Source organism: Amyelois transitella, chromosome 18 (genome assembly GCF_032362555.1).
Source record: "Amyelois transitella isolate CPQ chromosome 18, ilAmyTran1.1, whole genome shotgun sequence".
Taxonomy (NCBI): domain Eukaryota; kingdom Metazoa; phylum Arthropoda; class Insecta; order Lepidoptera; family Pyralidae; genus Amyelois; species Amyelois transitella.
This window is the reverse complement of record NC_083521.1, coordinates 6353408-6371613: the sequence shown is the minus strand read 5'-3', so window position 1 is coordinate 6371613 and position 18206 is coordinate 6353408. Positions and strand designations below refer to the sequence as shown.

The 18206-nt window shown below is 35.8% G+C and overlaps 2 protein-coding genes across 5 annotated transcripts in view; one reads left to right on the top strand and one right to left on the bottom strand.

Annotated features, from left to right (window-relative positions):
• Nucleotides 1–162: 162 nt before the first annotated feature.
• Nucleotides 163–9674, bottom strand: LOC106129161 (uncharacterized). 4 transcript variants are annotated; one of them, XM_013327657.2, is made up of 3 exons: nucleotides 9556–9674; nucleotides 8141–8289; nucleotides 163–1638 (listed from the first exon to the last, which is right to left on the bottom strand). In XM_013327657.2, exon 3 carries the CDS (start codon nucleotides 1588–1590, stop codon nucleotides 697–699), a length of 894 nt encoding a protein of 297 aa, XP_013183111.2. In that variant the 5' UTR covers nucleotides 1591–1638; nucleotides 8141–8289; nucleotides 9556–9674; the 3' UTR covers nucleotides 163–696. The 4 variants fall into 4 exon arrangements, with proteins under 4 accessions (XP_013183111.2, XP_013183119.2, XP_060805088.1 ...); XM_013327665.2 differs by lacking the exon at nucleotides 8141–8289; XM_060949105.1 differs by lacking the exon at nucleotides 8141–8289 and having other exon boundaries at nucleotides 9597–9615.
• A 1099-nt stretch (nucleotides 9675–10773) lies between these two features.
• LOC106130236 (autophagy-related protein 2 homolog A) overlaps nucleotides 10774–18206 on the top strand; it is a 28204-nt gene continuing 20771 nt past the window's right edge. Inside the window, exons 1-7 of the mRNA XM_060949043.1 lie at nucleotides 10774–11047; nucleotides 11437–11605; nucleotides 13114–13254; nucleotides 14409–14511; nucleotides 16458–17045; nucleotides 17267–17421; nucleotides 17732–17881. Coding sequence (XP_060805026.1) covers nucleotides 10874–11047; nucleotides 11437–11605; nucleotides 13114–13254; nucleotides 14409–14511; nucleotides 16458–17045; nucleotides 17267–17421; nucleotides 17732–17881 — 1480 coding nt within the window. The 5' untranslated portion in view covers nucleotides 10774–10873. The remainder of the gene's footprint in view (nucleotides 11048–11436; nucleotides 11606–13113; nucleotides 13255–14408; nucleotides 14512–16457; nucleotides 17046–17266; nucleotides 17422–17731; nucleotides 17882–18206) is intronic.

Here is an 18206-nt window from a genome sequence, read left to right as displayed (position 1 = left end):
GCTACCTACATATATACATACAAATAAACTCAAACCCCTTTCCATTAGCGGAAGGTCGATTAGCATTACGTTACATTAGTCAAAGGTACTAAGATAAACGCTGACCTCTCTGATTTAAAATTACGTATTAGTTTTTATTTTTATAAAAATTTCTTCTAGTTACTTGCATTATTAAGTGTCTTCTTCTTCATCCGGAATGGTCCTGGTCAAAACCTCACCACTCTAGCGAGAACCCCGGAACATGCATCGCTCATGGTTACACAATCAGTTGTCTGAAAGTGCAGGTTTCCTCACGACGTTTCCCTTGTCGTAAGAGCATCGGTTAGAACATAACTACGAAAATAGTCAATATTACGTGGTAAAGTTGAGACTACATGCTATGGTAGTATACACAGGGTCTAATGAGGAATCAGATTGCATATAAATCATTCGTGTTATAATAAAATTTATTTAACAACAAAATCTAGTCATAGTGAAGAAATTGAAATAATGATTTTAACTTTATATGTAGAATTAGACACGACATAGTACTTAATCATAAAATATTAACTTCTAATTCTAATCTTCGAGATACATAGCACCATTGTGGACTTTTAAGTAAAAAAATATTTTATTTACTTATTAAACTTATCTTGGTCTTTGTTCATACGATTTGAATAATAATGAAAATCTAATAACGTGTTTTCTTTGGCTGTGTCAACTTGCAGGTACATCAGTTGTGTCTGTATCTACACTAAGGTTATCAACATCCAATGTACCCTCACTATCATTCTCGTTCCTATCGGTGTACTCAATAGATTCACAATCAGTAGCACATTCATCAGCTTGGTCTTCGCTATAAATAATAGAGACTTTAGTTAGGAAACTTTCAAAACTCTCACGAAAGGCTTTTATTATATTTGTCGTTTCTTCTCTCATTTGAATTTTTATTTTCTCTTCATTTGGTTTGTTATAACAATATGGCATTATTTTGAAAACATTTTTATCAATATACTCTAAATAAACTGTAGAGTCAGATTGCAACATGTATATTAATGCGTCTCGTAATGCTAACATTTCACTTTCATTGCTTTCTTCTGATTTTATAAACTTTGTATCAAGTTTTGAACCATTTAATAAAGCGTCATCATAATAAATTTTGGCTTGATGATATAAGCCTCTTTCAATTGCTAGGTCAAATGGTGAAGTATTTGAATCGTCAAAGTTTTCGAAACTAATTTGTGAAGATTCCTCTATACCTACTTCTGAATCTGTTTCACCCTCATGGACAAACTCAGTTTCATAATTTATTATTTCAGGAATAAATTCACTGCTTCTTGTTCTAGAAATTGAACTAGCTAATCCACTTTCATGTTCAACAATTTCATCAATATTTAATTCAACAATTCCGATACCTTGAACAATTGCTTGCGGATCTTGATTTTCACGTATATATCGTTGGTTTTCAAGCGGATTGTTTCTGTCAATTCCAAAATTACTAACAGATGATCCAATATTGGAATCATCGGAAACAGACGCAACCTCGAGTCGCTCTGGTTGATTTATATTAAACATCAAATCGTTAAAATTATCGTCATCTTCTTCAGCCATATTAAGTTAATCTGCCTTCCTGACGAATCTTTTCATCTACTGTGATACCTGCAAACAATTAAATTCAATCACATGAATATCGATAAAGGAGTGCATGTTGTAGGTTCTTTGCATTTACTAAAATCTACACTCGGACTTGTGTTCGAAGAGTATCGTACGATCCCTTTTCACATTTACAAATAAGTACTACCTATTTTATTTGTATTTGTTTTTTTTTGTCAAATTTTAAGCATGTGCCTATTCATTGTTGTTTCTTGTTTAGGTTAATATGTAAATAATGTAGGCATGGCGATCTGAGATCGATTAATCGAAGAATCGATTTTGTAGACCAAAAAATCGATTTTTAAATCGATATTGTTGTCGTAATTGAAAGGCAGGTTGAACCAAGACCAATTTGTTTAATCAATACCCACAAATAAATGACATGCACCAATAATAATCACAACATCTTTCCCTCACAAAAAAAAATTAACAGAAAAAAAAAATTAAAATAATTTGTTATGTTATGAGTCAGCAACTTAAACAATAATATACATAGAGAAAAAAAAAAACAAGAAAAATAAACATATAACCGACTTCAATACTACATACCTTAATATATATATATTATATATCTAGATTAATGTATATTTTTACAGTTTTTTATAAAGGCTAATCTTATCATTGTAATTTTTATGGGATCACCGCTGATATATATAAGCCCTTTTAAACAAAAATATATTAATCGAAAATTTGGAAAAAAAAATGACTAAGAAAATTGGTGAACATACATACAAAAATAAAAATACTTACATACATTTAATTTTATGAAGTCGGACAATTAACAATAACAGCTTGGGTGAAGTAACATAGTACAATCTTTTATACCAATTTTATACAATTCTAATTTTAAGCTCAGATTGCATTATGATTTATTTTTCCCTATTTAGTTTGGCAATAATAGTGCGGGCCGCCTCAGCCGCCGGTCTGCGCGCGCGATCTAACCGGCCTTTCAAAATATCACCCCGGGAGTCCTCAGAGAGACGCGACCCATCCCCGCTGGTTAAAACAAACGTAGGATCATCTGCGTTGTCCTCACTTTCGGCCATGGACCAATCCTCTTCCTCGTAATGTTCTTGCTCCTCGGGCGTATATTGGGATGGAGAAGAAAGAGCTGCCTCCACATTAATTAAATGGCGTCTATTTCTTCTGTACCGCTTTCCTGTTGAGTCTATTACGAAGTAGGAGCGTGGTTGTGGCGCCCGCGCCTGGACGCGCGCGTGCTTCCTGTCTCCGGCGTCCACCATCACCACACGTTGCCCAGCCCGCAGCTCCGGCAACGCTCGTGCTCGTTTATCATAGTGCTGTTTGTCGCGGGCTTGCTTGCTTGTGATAGCCTTATAATCGTCACGGTTGTCACGGCTGGGTTGCAGTTTACAGTCGTGAGATGGGAGCCTGGAATTAAGCCTGCGTCCCATAAGTAACTGAGATGGTGAGCTAATTCCATCCCTGGGAGTTGTTCTAAGGTTTAGCAACCCTAAATAGAAATCAGAACCAGATGACAAAGATTTGGTTAACATATTTTTAACTATGTGTACTGCCTTCTCACTTCGTCCATTTGATACCGGATATTTCGGCGAACTCGTAACATGTTTGAACCCCCATTGCTTACTAAATGTAGCAAATTCCTTCGAGGCATACGCTGGCCCATTATCAGTTATCAGTTCCTGTGGGATGCCGTGCCTTGCAAATTGATCCTTCATCGCTGTTATGACTGTCTTGCTAGTAATGTTCAGCAGTGGACAAACTTCGATATAATTCGAAAAATAGTCGACTAAGATTAAAAAATACTTGTTACCGTTCTGAAATATGTCCGAGCCTATTTTAGCCCACGGCAGGCTCGGGATAGGATGTGGCAAGAGCGGTTCCCGCGCGGGCCGCGCCACCCTCTCGGCGCACGTCGCACAGCGGCGTACTGCACTCTCGATGTCTCGAGACATCCCTGGCCAGAACATCACATCCCGCGCATGCCGTTTGCATCTATCTATACCCATATGCCCATCGTGAACTCGCTTTACCATTTCGTACCTTAACTTAAATGGAATATAAACCAAATTATCTTTAAATATTATACCATCGACATATTCAAAACTTTCCTTATACGACCACTGCTCTTTTACTCTTTCATCCACTTCATACTTATAATTTGGCCAGCCATTTTTTATATATCTTATAATTAACTGACATTCTTCATCTTTCATTGTATGCTCCTTTATCATACTCAATTTACTGTCACTAAACCTAACATTTTCTATAAGAAAACATGATTGCTCCGAAATTTCATCACTTACTTTTTGTTGTAACTGTTCAGGTAAAGGTGCCCTCGAAAGGGTGTCTGCAACGAACATATATTTTCCAGGTTTATACGTAACCTTGAAATCGTATCCCTGTATACGTAACATCATGCGCTGCAGTCTGGCTGGAACGGAATCCAACGCCTTATGAAATAGCGTTTCCAATGGCTTGTGATCCGTCTCCACTGTGACATCTTTACGGCCATAAACATATTGGTGAAATCGTTCGAGCGCAAACACGATCGCCAACAGCTCTTTTTCAATTTGAGCATACCTGCATTGCGTGTCGGTGAGTGTGGATGACGCATACTCGACCGGCCGGCCGCCCTGCATGAGCACTGCGCCGAGCGCGCGAGAGCTCGCGTCTACTGATAACAGCACCGGCTCGCGCGCAGAATACAAAGCCAGTACAGGCGCGGCGCACACTGACTCTTTTAAACGCCGCACGGTCGCTTCATGTACTTCGTCCCAATTCCATACAGAGTCTTTTTTCAAAAGGATACGTAGAGGAGCCGCTATCTCTGAATAATGTGGTATAAATTTTGATAAATAATTTACCATGCCCAAAAAACGCTCTAATGAACTCCTGTCTTGCGGATTCGGCATGTCACGAATTGCCTTAAGTTTACTTTCATCTATTTGCATACCTTTGGAGCTAAAGGTATGTCCAAGGTAAGTTACCGTTTGAACACAAAATTCACATTTTTCTTTATTAAATTTAATACCAGCATCACGTGCCCTATTTAATAAAAGCTTAAGCCTCTCGTCATGTTCTGAAATTGAAGACCCCCAAACTATGACATCATCAACAAATGAATCTACGCCCTCTAAGCCCTCTAATATTTGACGTATTTTTTGATGAAAAACTTCAGATGCACAGTTTATACCATAAGGTAAACGTAGATACTGGTATCTGCCATATGGTGTTCCAAACGTACATAAATCAGCGCTATCATCATCTAACTGAACCATCCAAAATCCAGATCGAGCGTCTAATTTACTAAAATACCTAGCTCCTTCTAATTTAGTCGCGATATCAGTGAGCGTCGGCAACGGGTAGTGTGCGCGTCGCACGGCCCTATTAAGCGGCCGCGGGTCGAGGCACACTCGAATGCTGCCATCTTTTTTCGCCGCCACTACGATTGCATTCACCCACGGGGTCGGGTGCGTCACTCTTCTAATAACGCCTAGATTTTCCATTCGATCTAATTCGATTCGTAACTTATCTCGTACGCCCACGGGTATTTTTCTAACGGGACAGACTGACGGCTGCGCGCCCGGAATTGTTACTATTTTGTATTTGCCAGGCAACTTTCCCAAACCTTTGAAAATATCATCATACTGGTTAATATCTATTGAATATAAACGTTTTATTAAGCCTAGTTGTTCACAAGAAAATTTGCCCAGCACATTTTGACAGTCGTGTTCAGAAATTATGAAACGTAATTTATACACTTTATTTTTATAAAACCAATTGATGTAACATGATCCAACAATAGGAATAAAATTGCCACAAAACGATAAAGCTCTCGTATTATCTGATGTTAACTCTGATAAGTTCAAACCCAATTTACAATATGTTTTCAAGGACATTACATTTAAATCCGAACCAGTATCTAGCTTAAATCTTTCTTTTAAATCACTACCATATAAAAATAAAGTCTCATACCATTTGTGGCTGTCCATACCGTCACCGAAATTGTCGACCGTGGAGACGTAGTACAAATCTGAATCGTCAGTTGATAACTCTTCCTCAATTTGGTATACTCTGCTCTTTAACTTAGGACATGCACTTTTAAAATGTCCCCGTTCACTGCACCAAAAACATTGAGCATTTCTAGCCGCACACTTATAGTCTCCGTCACACTGATCCTTCATGCAAGCCCGACACGCACTCCTAGAAGCTGCCCCGCGTCGGCCGCCTGCAGTGGCCGCTCCCCGAGCGCCGGCCGCACGGAGCTGGCCCCGCGGCCGCGGCCGGCCCCAGCCGCCACGCGCCGCTCGCGACGGTCCGCCTGCGCCGCCGTACACCACGTCCACGGCTGCCGACGACGCGCCCCCGTCGGTTACCGCCTTGGTTCCTTCTATCTGCCGTTTTTCCTCTGTAGACATCTCACTAGCTTGACAAATCTTCACAGCTCGTGCGAGGGTCAGATCCTCAGCTCTCAGTAATCGATCACGTATTTTTCCATCGGTGACCCCGCAAACAACACGATCGCGTATCAGACCTTCTTCGAGATGCTCGAATTCACAATGCTGCGAAAGTATTTTCAATGCTGTGACGTACTCATCGACAGATTCACCATTTTCTTGATTTCTTGTAAAAAATTTGAAACGAGCCATGGTAGTATTTTGTTTCGTACCGAAATGCTCATTAAATTTGCTGACCAACTTGTCGAAATTCTCCCGATCAGTCTCCTTTTCGAATTTAAACGTAGTATATACGTCGTAACCTTCTGAGCCTATCAGGTTAATGAGGAGACTGGCTTGTACATCTGTCGGTTCTTTATAGACTCCCGAGGCCTTCAGGAACACCAAAAACTGCTTGTACCATTTTCGCCACGCGTCAGCGCGGTTTGCCGGCCCGCCCTCTAGGCATAATTCCGATGGCGGACGCGCGTGTTCCATAGTAATAATAAAACACTATCACTTTTTCTACGTACGAACACTTAATTTTAGCTTAAAGTCGACTTTTTATACCGAAAATTAATTATTTTAGACGACACCTGACACCATGTCGTAATTGAAAGGCAGGTTGAACCAAGACCAATTTGTTTAATCAATACCCACAAATAAATGACATGCACCAATAATAATCACAACAATTGTGTTTTTAATCGATCCATTGAATCGATATTTCACCCTCGAAATCGAGATTCGATTTTTTCTGTTTTGATACGAACATAAAATTATTTACAATCGGTTGAATGTATGTATTGAACATCGCAAGTGATGAGCGTAATCGCTTGGATCCTAGCAGGCTAGACAGATTATTATTCTTAAAAAGCTTGGATATTGAGTACTGGGAACTATAAACTAACTTTTTAATCTAAACTAAATTTTTTACTGAAATAAATATCTTTTTTAATACCTGTTACTTTGATTTAGTAGTAAAAACCCTTTAATTGGTAAATGGGTTTGTATTTGTATTAAAAACATAGACTCAATAAGCAACTCGGAAAAAGATCGATTTTTTCAAAATCGATTCTTTTCACCACGATTTTTTTGTGTATCGATTTATTAGACTTCGATTCGAATCGATTTAAAAATCGATCTTTTTTGGAAAGAATCGCCATCCCTAAAATAATGGTCAATGTTACCATATACATACATACGTCCCGTTTCGAATAATGGGACAGACAATTAAATCTTTATTGATCACGAAGATAAATATAAATAAATCGTGTAACTACTGAGTTCCACACCTATCTTAAATCAAGACGTATTTTGTGTTTCGTGCACTAATTATTTTATGTTATTCTATCTACTATAAAAATCTGTTATTCTATCTAAAATAAAATAAAAATCTTTTACAACACATTAGTTCCGTCCAGTTCCGGCTTAAAAAAGAAATGGTCACGTTAATAATAGTGTATAGGTATACAGGGTAACATTTAAAACAACTGCATCCTTTTAAACATAGACTATACCCATGCTTCTGAGCCGTTTGAGCCTATTTTTATTTAAATTAAACGTCATCATTTTCCCATTTAAAAAACCCTCAAAAACTACGTCACACGCTTTATTAAAGACCAATACTACAAAAAGAAGTTAAAACTAAACATGTAAATAAATGTCTGAAAAATAAATCATTTTTCTAGTATCAAGATCAAGTAAAGTACAGTTGTCGAGATCGCTCAGCTGAATGAATTGTGTCGTTGACCTCTGAATATTACGCGTCGCTTTTCCGCCGGCCGGGGTGATATGACGTATTTAGAATCGTGGATTTTGATACTTTAATTTTTTTTCGTACTTTCTGAAATATGAACCGAATTTTTTTTAACGTTTTTAAATATCCTTTTTAGATGAATACACTTAACAGTTAAATTTATGCAGTTGAATTAAAAGTCGCCCTGTATACGCCTCTTCCTGGCCTCTTCTCACAAGGAGATATGATCACCAGACCATTATGCGCAGTACAGTCAGCAGCGTATGAAACTAACTTAAAAAGAGCTATAGAGAGAAAGTAAGCTGACGAATCACGTAAATGTACTCACAGTAAAATTTTATCCTGTGATAAACTATCGTTGTCCCGTTTCACGTCATAATTCATCTTTTTTGAAGTCGGTCAAATTTCACAAATCTTCTCCATAGTGTAACAAACACTTTACTGAAAACGGCATCGCACCACCGGTTCAGCGAAGCCCTAAATGATCGCGGACAAACATACATACAATACAAATTATCTTGATTGCCCATAAAAAATACATATGCAGTAGAAACATACATTATGAATTTGTTAAGCAAAGGCGGACATACCGCTAAACAATCTCTTCCAGACAACCTTTGGGTGTGAAAGGTAAAAACATGGAACCGGGTGGGCAACATACCTAACAGATGTTAGTGTATAATAAATAAAGTACATACATACATAACTATAAATATAAACTTACACAGACTACAATAAATAAAATACTACACAAAATAAATAAATACATAGTTATATTCATACTACCTACCTATCTTGATTAATATGAATATTATTAATATATATTATATATATTATTATCAACAAAGTTATGAAGAGAGATAGTACTTCTTCAAGTTTGTTTGGTAGGTACCTATTGTTTGTGAGATGCGTATTTCAACGGGTAAAGCATTCCACACACGCACGGTCTAAACTGTAAAGGACTTAGAGTAGGCTGCAAACATATTAATAGGAGTATTGAGGCGTAGGGCAATTAGAATGCGGGAAGTGTGACTGTTATTCTGATGAAAAAAGGTGGAGCGCTCTTTAAGATACTGAGGATTAGAAGGAATGAAAAGTACATAAAAAAGCAATGTGAGAATGTGATAGTTGCGACGAAGCGTGATTTGAAGCCATTTGAGTTGTGCACGGAAAGAGATGTGGTCCCTGTCTATTTGGATATATGAGACAAATCGCCATTAATTTTACTGATACAGTTGGCTAAATCACTTAAGAATGGCAGTCAACTTGAAGGTCATCAGCATTAAGATGGTAACATGGAAGTGCAGAGCTGGAACAAGATGGAGTGTATGAATAATGCAAATAAGAGAGGAGAGAGCACACCACCCATGATATGGTACAAAGAAGAAATATATACAGATCAAATTTGAGAGAACCATTTTTTTAAGGCGGTTGAAGAAACAAACCATCAACTAATCATAAAAGACTTAATTTTTTTTTAATACATCCATTAAACATTTACCTACATTACATGTTCCTAGTTCGCTAGGTACTAGTTTAATGACACACACACATATCACGTTCTTATCTCTTTCGGGGTAGATAGAGTCAATTATCACGAGGCTCAAGGCCACTTTCAGCAGGATGGCTATTTGTTTTAAATAGCATGTAGGTAGGTAGGTAATCTGGGTGTGTTCTTGTTTTGTGGTTTTAAAAAATATGACATACCTATTCTATTCTAATCTTAAAATCTATTCTACTTACCTAGGTTGCTACTCTGTGGCAGAAAACGCAGTGATACTTACTGTACTCGTGTATATGAAACTCAAATCTTAACGCAACAAAACAAAACTACAATACACAAAACAAACCGCCAATCACACTTCAAAGCGATTCGATTGGTCCGGCCGCGCTAAGGCTACGCACGCGACACGGCTTTGGACACGAGTCGCTAGAAGGCAGAACCTTGGTTAGACACTGCAGAGATGTGACAGAAGAGTGGCTAGGGTACCGAAATTAAGACTCACGAGTCTACTGAATAACCAACTAATCTACTGAATAACAAACTCTGTTAATAAGCTTTAGGTTTGTCTTTCTATTTCCGCCCTTTGTATTTCTCCCTTCTTTACACTATATGTATATGTCACCGGAATAAAACCAAGAACCGCAAGTTTATAAACTTCCTAGGAAATTTATAAACTTTCGTATGATTCTAAATAAGACATGAATTGTATTATCTTACGTCCACATTTGCGCAAACTTGTCAATTTGTGCCCTCTCTGACAATTTACTAATGTTGTGTACTAAGAAAATCTTTAAATTGAACTTTACTCAAAAACACTACGTAAATACGTAAACTATAATAAATATAGACAATAGAACTTATTTCGTTTTCATATGCTTTGTGGTTCCCGACACCAATATAGAAATAATAATACCACACATCGCTGACAATGTGCATTTTTATTTATGAATTTAATTATTATTTTCAACTTATGTTAATAAATAACCATTTTAAACTCGTAATAAATACCGGTGACAGTAATTAACACTATATTTTTCTCATTGTCAAAAAGCCTTTTCTATTCTATCTCTAAAGCTAACAGCTGAACGTGACCTATCAGTCTTTCAAGACTGCTTGCTCTGTCTACCCAGCAAGGGTTATAGACGTGATTATATTAATCGTATGCTTTATAATGCAGATATATTTGAATAATTAGCACGCAGTGCAGCGTGCCACGGACTGCTAGTCGCTCGTCGTCGGTTGGTGGCTAGCTGCATGCGCCGTTTTATTACACACCTTTGAGTGCCTATTAATCAAAACTACAGTAACCGTTGTTACTCTATATTCAATCCAGTCTGTCCGAGTTGGTCAGACCTAAGTTGGATGAAGTCGGCGGCACGCTGTCAGGGCCCTTAACGTATAACGAAACGTTAATGTTTATTTACGTTCACAAAACGTCAAACTTCAAAGTCAGTCACATTGTATCTCTATTTAGTTTGTGGTCAGTCAATCGCCCGCAATCACAATAGTCATTACGCACAAAACTAAAATTCTCAGTGTAATGATCGTATCAAAGTTATGAAAATGTTGTGGTATCTGCCATGGTCTGAGAGCATCAAAAAACGGGCTTGCAGATATCTTCTACAGCGCTATCTGGGTAATTTCCTGGAGCAAAAACTGACTTTAGATCAGCTGAGTGTAGATTTATACAATGGAACTGGCACGGTATGCGAAGTTAGCCTTGACTGCGAGGTAAGTTTACTTCCTTAAAACATCGTTTCTTCTTTAATTTATCAAGTTAAATATTAGGGCAAACCTTGTGCACATTAATAACATCATTTTTGCTCACAACAAGTTTTGCAAATCCTTGCCAATACGATGTGCGCAATAGTCAAAATAATAACACGTGCAAACATAACAAACAAAGAAAAGCGTTTATGATGTCACGTTATTTACGAATTATCTGTTGTTTAGAACTCTTAAACGTGTTCATTATATTATTAACCATAAATTTAGTGTAATTTATGAAATAATAATAATTTATATATTTCTCTTTGATGTCACATGTTTTAAATTAAAAAAATATGGAATGGCCCTTTGATAGGTACCTACTCATACTTATAAATTTCTACTTTAAATAGGCTCTTAATGAGTTGGGAGATGCTCAAAACTGGCCCTTAGAAATAGTTGATGGTCATATGAGTGAAATCACTGTGACCATACCATGGAGCACCCTGCTGAAAGACGACTCTATTGTGGAGGTTCGAGGACTCTCATTAACAGTTCAGCCCAAAGTCAGGGCAGAACCAGGTAAATATAATACTTAATCTATTTTTGAACTGTAATTTCTTCTATATATATGTATTTTAAAAATTAATTAACCTTGAACCTAATGGCTATTGTTATAGAGTACAATTTATGTTGGCATAATAAATACCATGCTTGCTCTTATTACTAAAATTTCCTACCTTTATTCTTGACATATATTTTATGTAGATCTTAGCTTTCCTACAGATTATTAACTACCTACCTACTTATGAACTTAGTGGCACATTCAAAAGAGTACAGGTTTTTTCCAAAGTCTACAGGAACTTAAGGTTGTTCCTGGATAAAGTACCCTATGTCCTTCTCCAGATTTCAAGATAATTGGTTCAGTAGATAACCTATGAAGAGACAACAAAAAAACTTACTTTCACATCTATACCAATATTATAAAGCTGAAAAGTATTTTTGTTTTTTTGAACGTGCTAATCTCAGGAACTACTGAATCGAATTGAAAAATTCTTTTTGTGTTTAATAGACCATTTATCGAGAAAGGCTTTAGGCTATATAACATCACACTGCAACTATTAGGAGTGAAGAAATAATGGAAAATGTGAAAAAAACGAGATAAAAAAAATTATTCATCCTTGAGTACTTCAATGATGCCCAAAAAAACTTCCACGCGGACAAAATCTCGGGCACAGCTAGTGTGTAATTAGTTGGGATTCTATACCAACTCTAATTCAAACATAAATAATATTATGTATATTTTTTGGTTTTAAATAGATAAAGATATTTGGGTAAAGTATGTGATTTCAACAGTAAAAGCAGGTTCACTAGCATATTTGAAAAGCACTATTGGCAGGCCTGTTTACAACTAAAACATTAGAAGGTCATGACCCTCAGCAATTGATGAACAATACTTAGAAAAAAAGTTTTTATTTATACAATTCTATATATTTTCTTATGGCTTTAAAGTGGGAATTGTTCAAAATGAACTATGTTACTTTAACGTTCGCAGGCAAAATATTTTTTGATACCCTTTTTATCATCATCAACTAAGTATATTCTTGGTTGCTTGGAGGCTTCTCTGTACTCCTAGAACCTTGTGTGGCTGATTAACATATATTGAAAGGCTTACCAATTAAGTTATATAAGCTAGGAAGAGAGAGAAGACAAGACACATTGCCCTATCTGACCCTTAATGGGTCTTATATCACATATGGGTCAATCATGCTTCTATAGCCTAACCCATAGAGTAAATACCATTTATTAATTATTATTATTATACTAACAAAATATAACTAACATATCCACTAATTTTGGTATGTTTGTAAATCATAATAATGACATATATTACAATAAAAATGTAAACATAAAACCTGTTTCCAAAATGTATATTTTGTTTTAATCATAGTTATTTAGATTGTTAGATTTTCAGGGAATCGTGCAAGACACAAATTATGGCATGAAAGGTTAAAAAATATGAATTGTAATCTGAATTTTTTGTAATCTGAAGGTTTATTTATTTATATTCAATGTTATAAAAAATTTAGCTTCCTCGATGCTGGAGTCAATGTGGTCTTCCATGTCTTCATCGATGCAGCTGGCAGCTGACTGTCTCCGGGAAGAGGATGGCCCACAGGATACCAACCCGGTTGAAGGAATAGAGATGTTTGCCCATGCTATTGATTCAAGTAAGTTCATGTTTTTTCAAAGTAAAAGTCATAATAATCAGTCAGGCATAATGTGAATTTTCTGATAGTATAAGACTACCTGAAGTATTATACAAATAAATTCATGCAAATTTTTTGGTTCTCTTTGTTTTATTAATTAACAATGGATAGCATTTACGCACGTCTTCAGGCTCATGGTAATTTCCCAGAAAAAAATAGGCTATATTACACCAGAATGTTTGTCTTTTTTTTGTACCAAGTATCATTAAAATTGGTTCATAAGTTTACAAGTTTATTCTTAACAAACAAAAATCCAAATCTTTTCTTTTCATAATATTAATGTGCATATTAAACAATGTTTTTTGGTGGCAAATACTGAGTATATACTAATAGTCATTGTGTTTATATAATATTTATAAAACCCTTAGAAGATCGAAAAGTACGATGTTCTGGATTTTTTTATGCGTTATAAGGGTCTTGGGTCGATATTTTTATTGTGACTGTTAACTGTTAATGTGTGATTGCTCATTTTTGTTATACTCATTAATAATTCATTTTTACGTCTCATTTCCTACATACCAGTATATAATCACTATTTGTTTATTTTCAATACGGACTTAGAATGACATGACAATTCAATAAAATATATTGTTATGAAGCCCGTCTCTCTTTTATTTCTTTCGACAAGATTATATCTGCCAGAATTTTCTGTATAAGAAATCTACCTCTGCTGATTTAAAAAGCCATACTTTTGATTCAGCCGCAATGAAAGGTTCAATTTATCAAATTAATCGTATTCATTTTAATATTATATAAATATTATTCTAACCAGATCCATGTGTATATGCTATAAATTAATATTTTAAAAAGTTTATTTTTGTGATGTGTTTTTATTTCTAATTTACAAAACTAGTGCTGATTTTTAGGATTTATAACTTTGTTGTTACCTTTTTTTCTCACTTTTTAAGTGAGGTCAGCACAGTATAATTGTTTTTTTTCCAATTGCCTCTGTCACTTGCCATCTCAGAGTAAAAGAAAGTATGAGTAAGAGAAGAGTTACTATCCTTTCTTACTCATACTTTCTTTTACTCTGTCCATCCATTTTTTTTCTAAAACCTTCAAATATTTATAAAATTTGAATGTGAGGTTTTGATCTCTTTTTCTTTTTTTTTCAGTTCTCAGTAGAGTTAAAGTAAAATTTGTCGACACAAGGATAAGAATAGAGCACGTGCCTAAAAATGGAGACAAAGGCATTGCTTTAGACATACACATAGAAACGTAAGTACCCAGTAGTATAAGTTTTGTAGGAAGAGCTCATGGAACGGGAACCAGCTGACGTAACGGGGTTGTGGGTTTGATGCCTATGCTAGTATCTGTATGCTCTTTTCACAAGTTTGCCTGTGGTCCTGGATTGGTTGAGTATTGTTCTACCTTAATTAGATAATGATCAGAATTTTATCCCCAAATTATTTAACATTTTAGTCACAAAAGGTAACATGCGTGGGTAAGTAGGCATGCATATTAAACCAAGGAAATTTGTTGTTCAGCATATTTATGGATTAATGCATTACGAATTCAAAATTTATTAAATAAAAATAATGTAGTTATATGTTTAGTAATTAATTATAGATTACGCCACGCTGATTGCAGGTCGTTACGATTGCGACACTTACAAATTTAAGCTGCATTTATTTTGTACCATTTCCGTTATACATATATTGACTTGTTACTAACGATCTAGATAATAATGATTTCTATTAAATAAAATAGAGTACGATACAATCTAATGGCGTTGTTTTATCAATTTGCTCATTATTTAAGTATGGTAAAGTACGCGACTCGCAGTCTCCGACAAGGTGGATAAGATAAAATTAGATGGACGCGTTTCACGCATAGACGCTCCTTCTCCTTGCCAATCACGACATATCTAACCTTTGTTCAACTGATTTGGTTGTGCGCTTGCGACCTTCACCGTATCTCGACCTAATTTAAATTCGGAAATAAAAATGCTAATTTAACGTATTACGAGCTTTTAGTTTTATCTGCACGTTTCGTTATATTTTTGGTACTATGCCAATACTTATTTATTTATTTTTACTTCCATAATAAAAACTAGACTAGGGGTTTGTACTTTTATCTCGTTTTATTTCTACCTGCGTGGGAGATGGCTAGGGTTGTAAAATTACGTAATTTTACTGAAATCATCGGTAAAATACGCGTATTTTACGGTACTTTATATATATTACGGTAAAATTACGAGTGACTTACTTATGACGCGATTTTTTTTTACCTCCAAGCTTACGACATTTCGACACGAATTTTTAATTCACCGCGCGCATAAATTTACAAAATCATTATGCGAACTACAAATATACTGACAATCCTGTTGAAATGGATATGTTTGATTTTGACACCGAATACGAAGAATCAGACGCAGAAGATGTAACAGCAGATCCACTTAGAATTTAAGTTTTTTATTTATTTTATGATTGAATACTTAAAGAATACATAATATAAATAAGAATAAATATAATGAAGACGTAAAATCAAACGCAGACAATAAAACATTAAATGATAATTTATTTTTATAAAAAACGATTTTTTGAACTTAACATAGAAGAAAAAAACAGAATAAAAAAATAATTTTGTTTTAATAATAAATCATTATTATGTTTATTGAATTAATCATTCTCACATTTGACATATTTTATTTTTTTCAATTAAAAACTGTATCTCCGTAAAATTTCATTCAAATCTATAAATCTGTAACAGAGTAAACAAGTAACCTACACACAAATATATACAATTCTGTATTTTAAAGTTTTGCCATCGTAAGTTTAAAACATTTTTTACTAAAATTTACCGTATTTTACCGTAAAATACCAAAAATTACGTCGTATATCGTTTTTTACCGAATTTTACCAGGGTAAAATTACCGATTTACATCCCTAGAGATGGCCTCATCGAAAAATTGTAACGAAAAGAGAGAAAGCACAAAAGTACATAAGTTACTTTATATTTAAATGAATACAATTTAATTGCGCCCTCAGAATCATAGCTAATTATTAATTAAGAAAACACGAACAAATACTTGGCAATAAACCTGCGTCACAGCCACACCTAGAGAGGGTCTTAAAGCGAAACACAATAAAATGTATAATAGAAGGATCCTAGTAATTATAGTAAAAAACAAACTAGGTAACATTTTTCCTTTATTTTAACAGTATTGACTACTTCGACGAAGCCTGCGTGGAGCCCTCACCTGACGAGACAAACCCTGACAAATCCAAATCCTACATCGATACATCATACACTACCAAAAAAATCAAATTCGAAGGTGTAACCCTTTACACTGACGAGTTCCCTTCGAAGTTTCGCACTATGGCTCGGAGTCTCATCATGGAAAGGTCCATGTCGTCTCAAGCAGACAAATCCGAAGGGTCCCAAATAGATCCCCTAGAAATCAATTACCAAAGCACTATCTCGGACGTTTTTTACGAAACCAGAAGTGTTATATCGACTATAGATTCAGATGCTATTAAAGAGGTGATAGCTGAAACGAAGGTTCATACTGAAATAAGGGAGGCTACTCCCGAGGAGAAAGCGAATCAACCTGATCCGATATTGTTTGCCAAGTTGACGGGCATGCAAGAGTTGGCTCTGAAGCTGAAGAAGACTGAGGATTTAGAGGGGCCGAAGGTGGAAGTGCGCATGTTGTTGGGGTCCCTGATTGTGTTCATCACGCCGAGGCAGTTGCATACACTAGTCGAGTTGGTAGACGCTGTCAATCAACCAGATTTAGAAGATAGAAGGTAAGTTGATTGAAGTCTTGACGTTTTGTTACAAATAAAAATATTTTTAAATTCTACGCAAGTTTTATTTTACTAGTAGTAATCAAAGGACAATATCAAGGCTATTAATACTAGTTAACATAATCTGCATGTAGATAATGTTAACTAGCCTTTTTGGAAAGGTAAAAATCTATATTACTAATTATCAAGCAATTTTTACTTAAATATCTTTTTTTTTTCAGCAATATACCACTTCGGTCCAGCACAATGAACGCGCAATGCAAGCCCATGAAACGCGCGGATTTCCAACTAATCGAAGCTCAATTACTGGGCACCTTAGAGAAACAAAGCCTGAGGCCAAGTGGCGGCATGTCGGGCTGGTCAGGGCCTAACCTTGGTAATATCATTGAATACTTTTGACATTTCATCTCTGAATTTTCTTTTTTATTTTTGTTTAGTTATAAATTATCATTTGCCAGTGAATTTGTTCTCGTTAAAATTACGTGTCCATCCCCAGCGGATACAAGATTATTTACATCATTTGAACACAGTTTTTTCTGGGATAGACACTTATTCGTAGCCCATTTTATAAATTTAGAGGCATTCCATAGTGAGGAGAGCATTAGGTACCTATGATTCCTGGTTTTCCCAAAAAAATTTATTAATTCAAAAATTCCGTATAAATAGTAATGTTCCATTTATTACAGAGGAGAGCGACACAGAAAGCGTGCGCTTTCTCCCGATGACGTCGCGGGGCGAAATGGCGGAGAGCTATTCATCCTCGGTTAGCTCAATGAGCACCAGTATGAATTCCAGCACTAGCATATCTCAGCCTAGGATCAAAAGGAACAGGAAAGGTAAGCGGGCAAAAAGGTACTCTACTTTCTACTGGTGTTTGTTTCATTCACATTCTTACCTCTCTGGAGAGGAGCCCGAGGTGTGCCTTTCGACCATGATCCTGGTTAGGGTTAGTCAGGATTTTGCAGAAAACGACCCTATCAACCTTTACAGGTTACGGAGGACCTCGGATCATGGTAAAAGCTGCGTAAGATAAATGTGCCCATTCCCTCAATCGGTTCAATCGGTTCAATGCCTTATAAGGAGACCCTAAAATTGGTCCCGACGTCAAAAATGTTGATTAATTTTTGCACCCGTTGTTGGAAAAAATCTGACTACTTGGGA

Coding starts and splice junctions, on each gene's coding strand:
- LOC106129161 (XM_013327657.2), bottom strand. CDS start 1,590: ATGGCTGAAGAAGATGACGATAATTTTAACGATTTGATGTTTAATATA.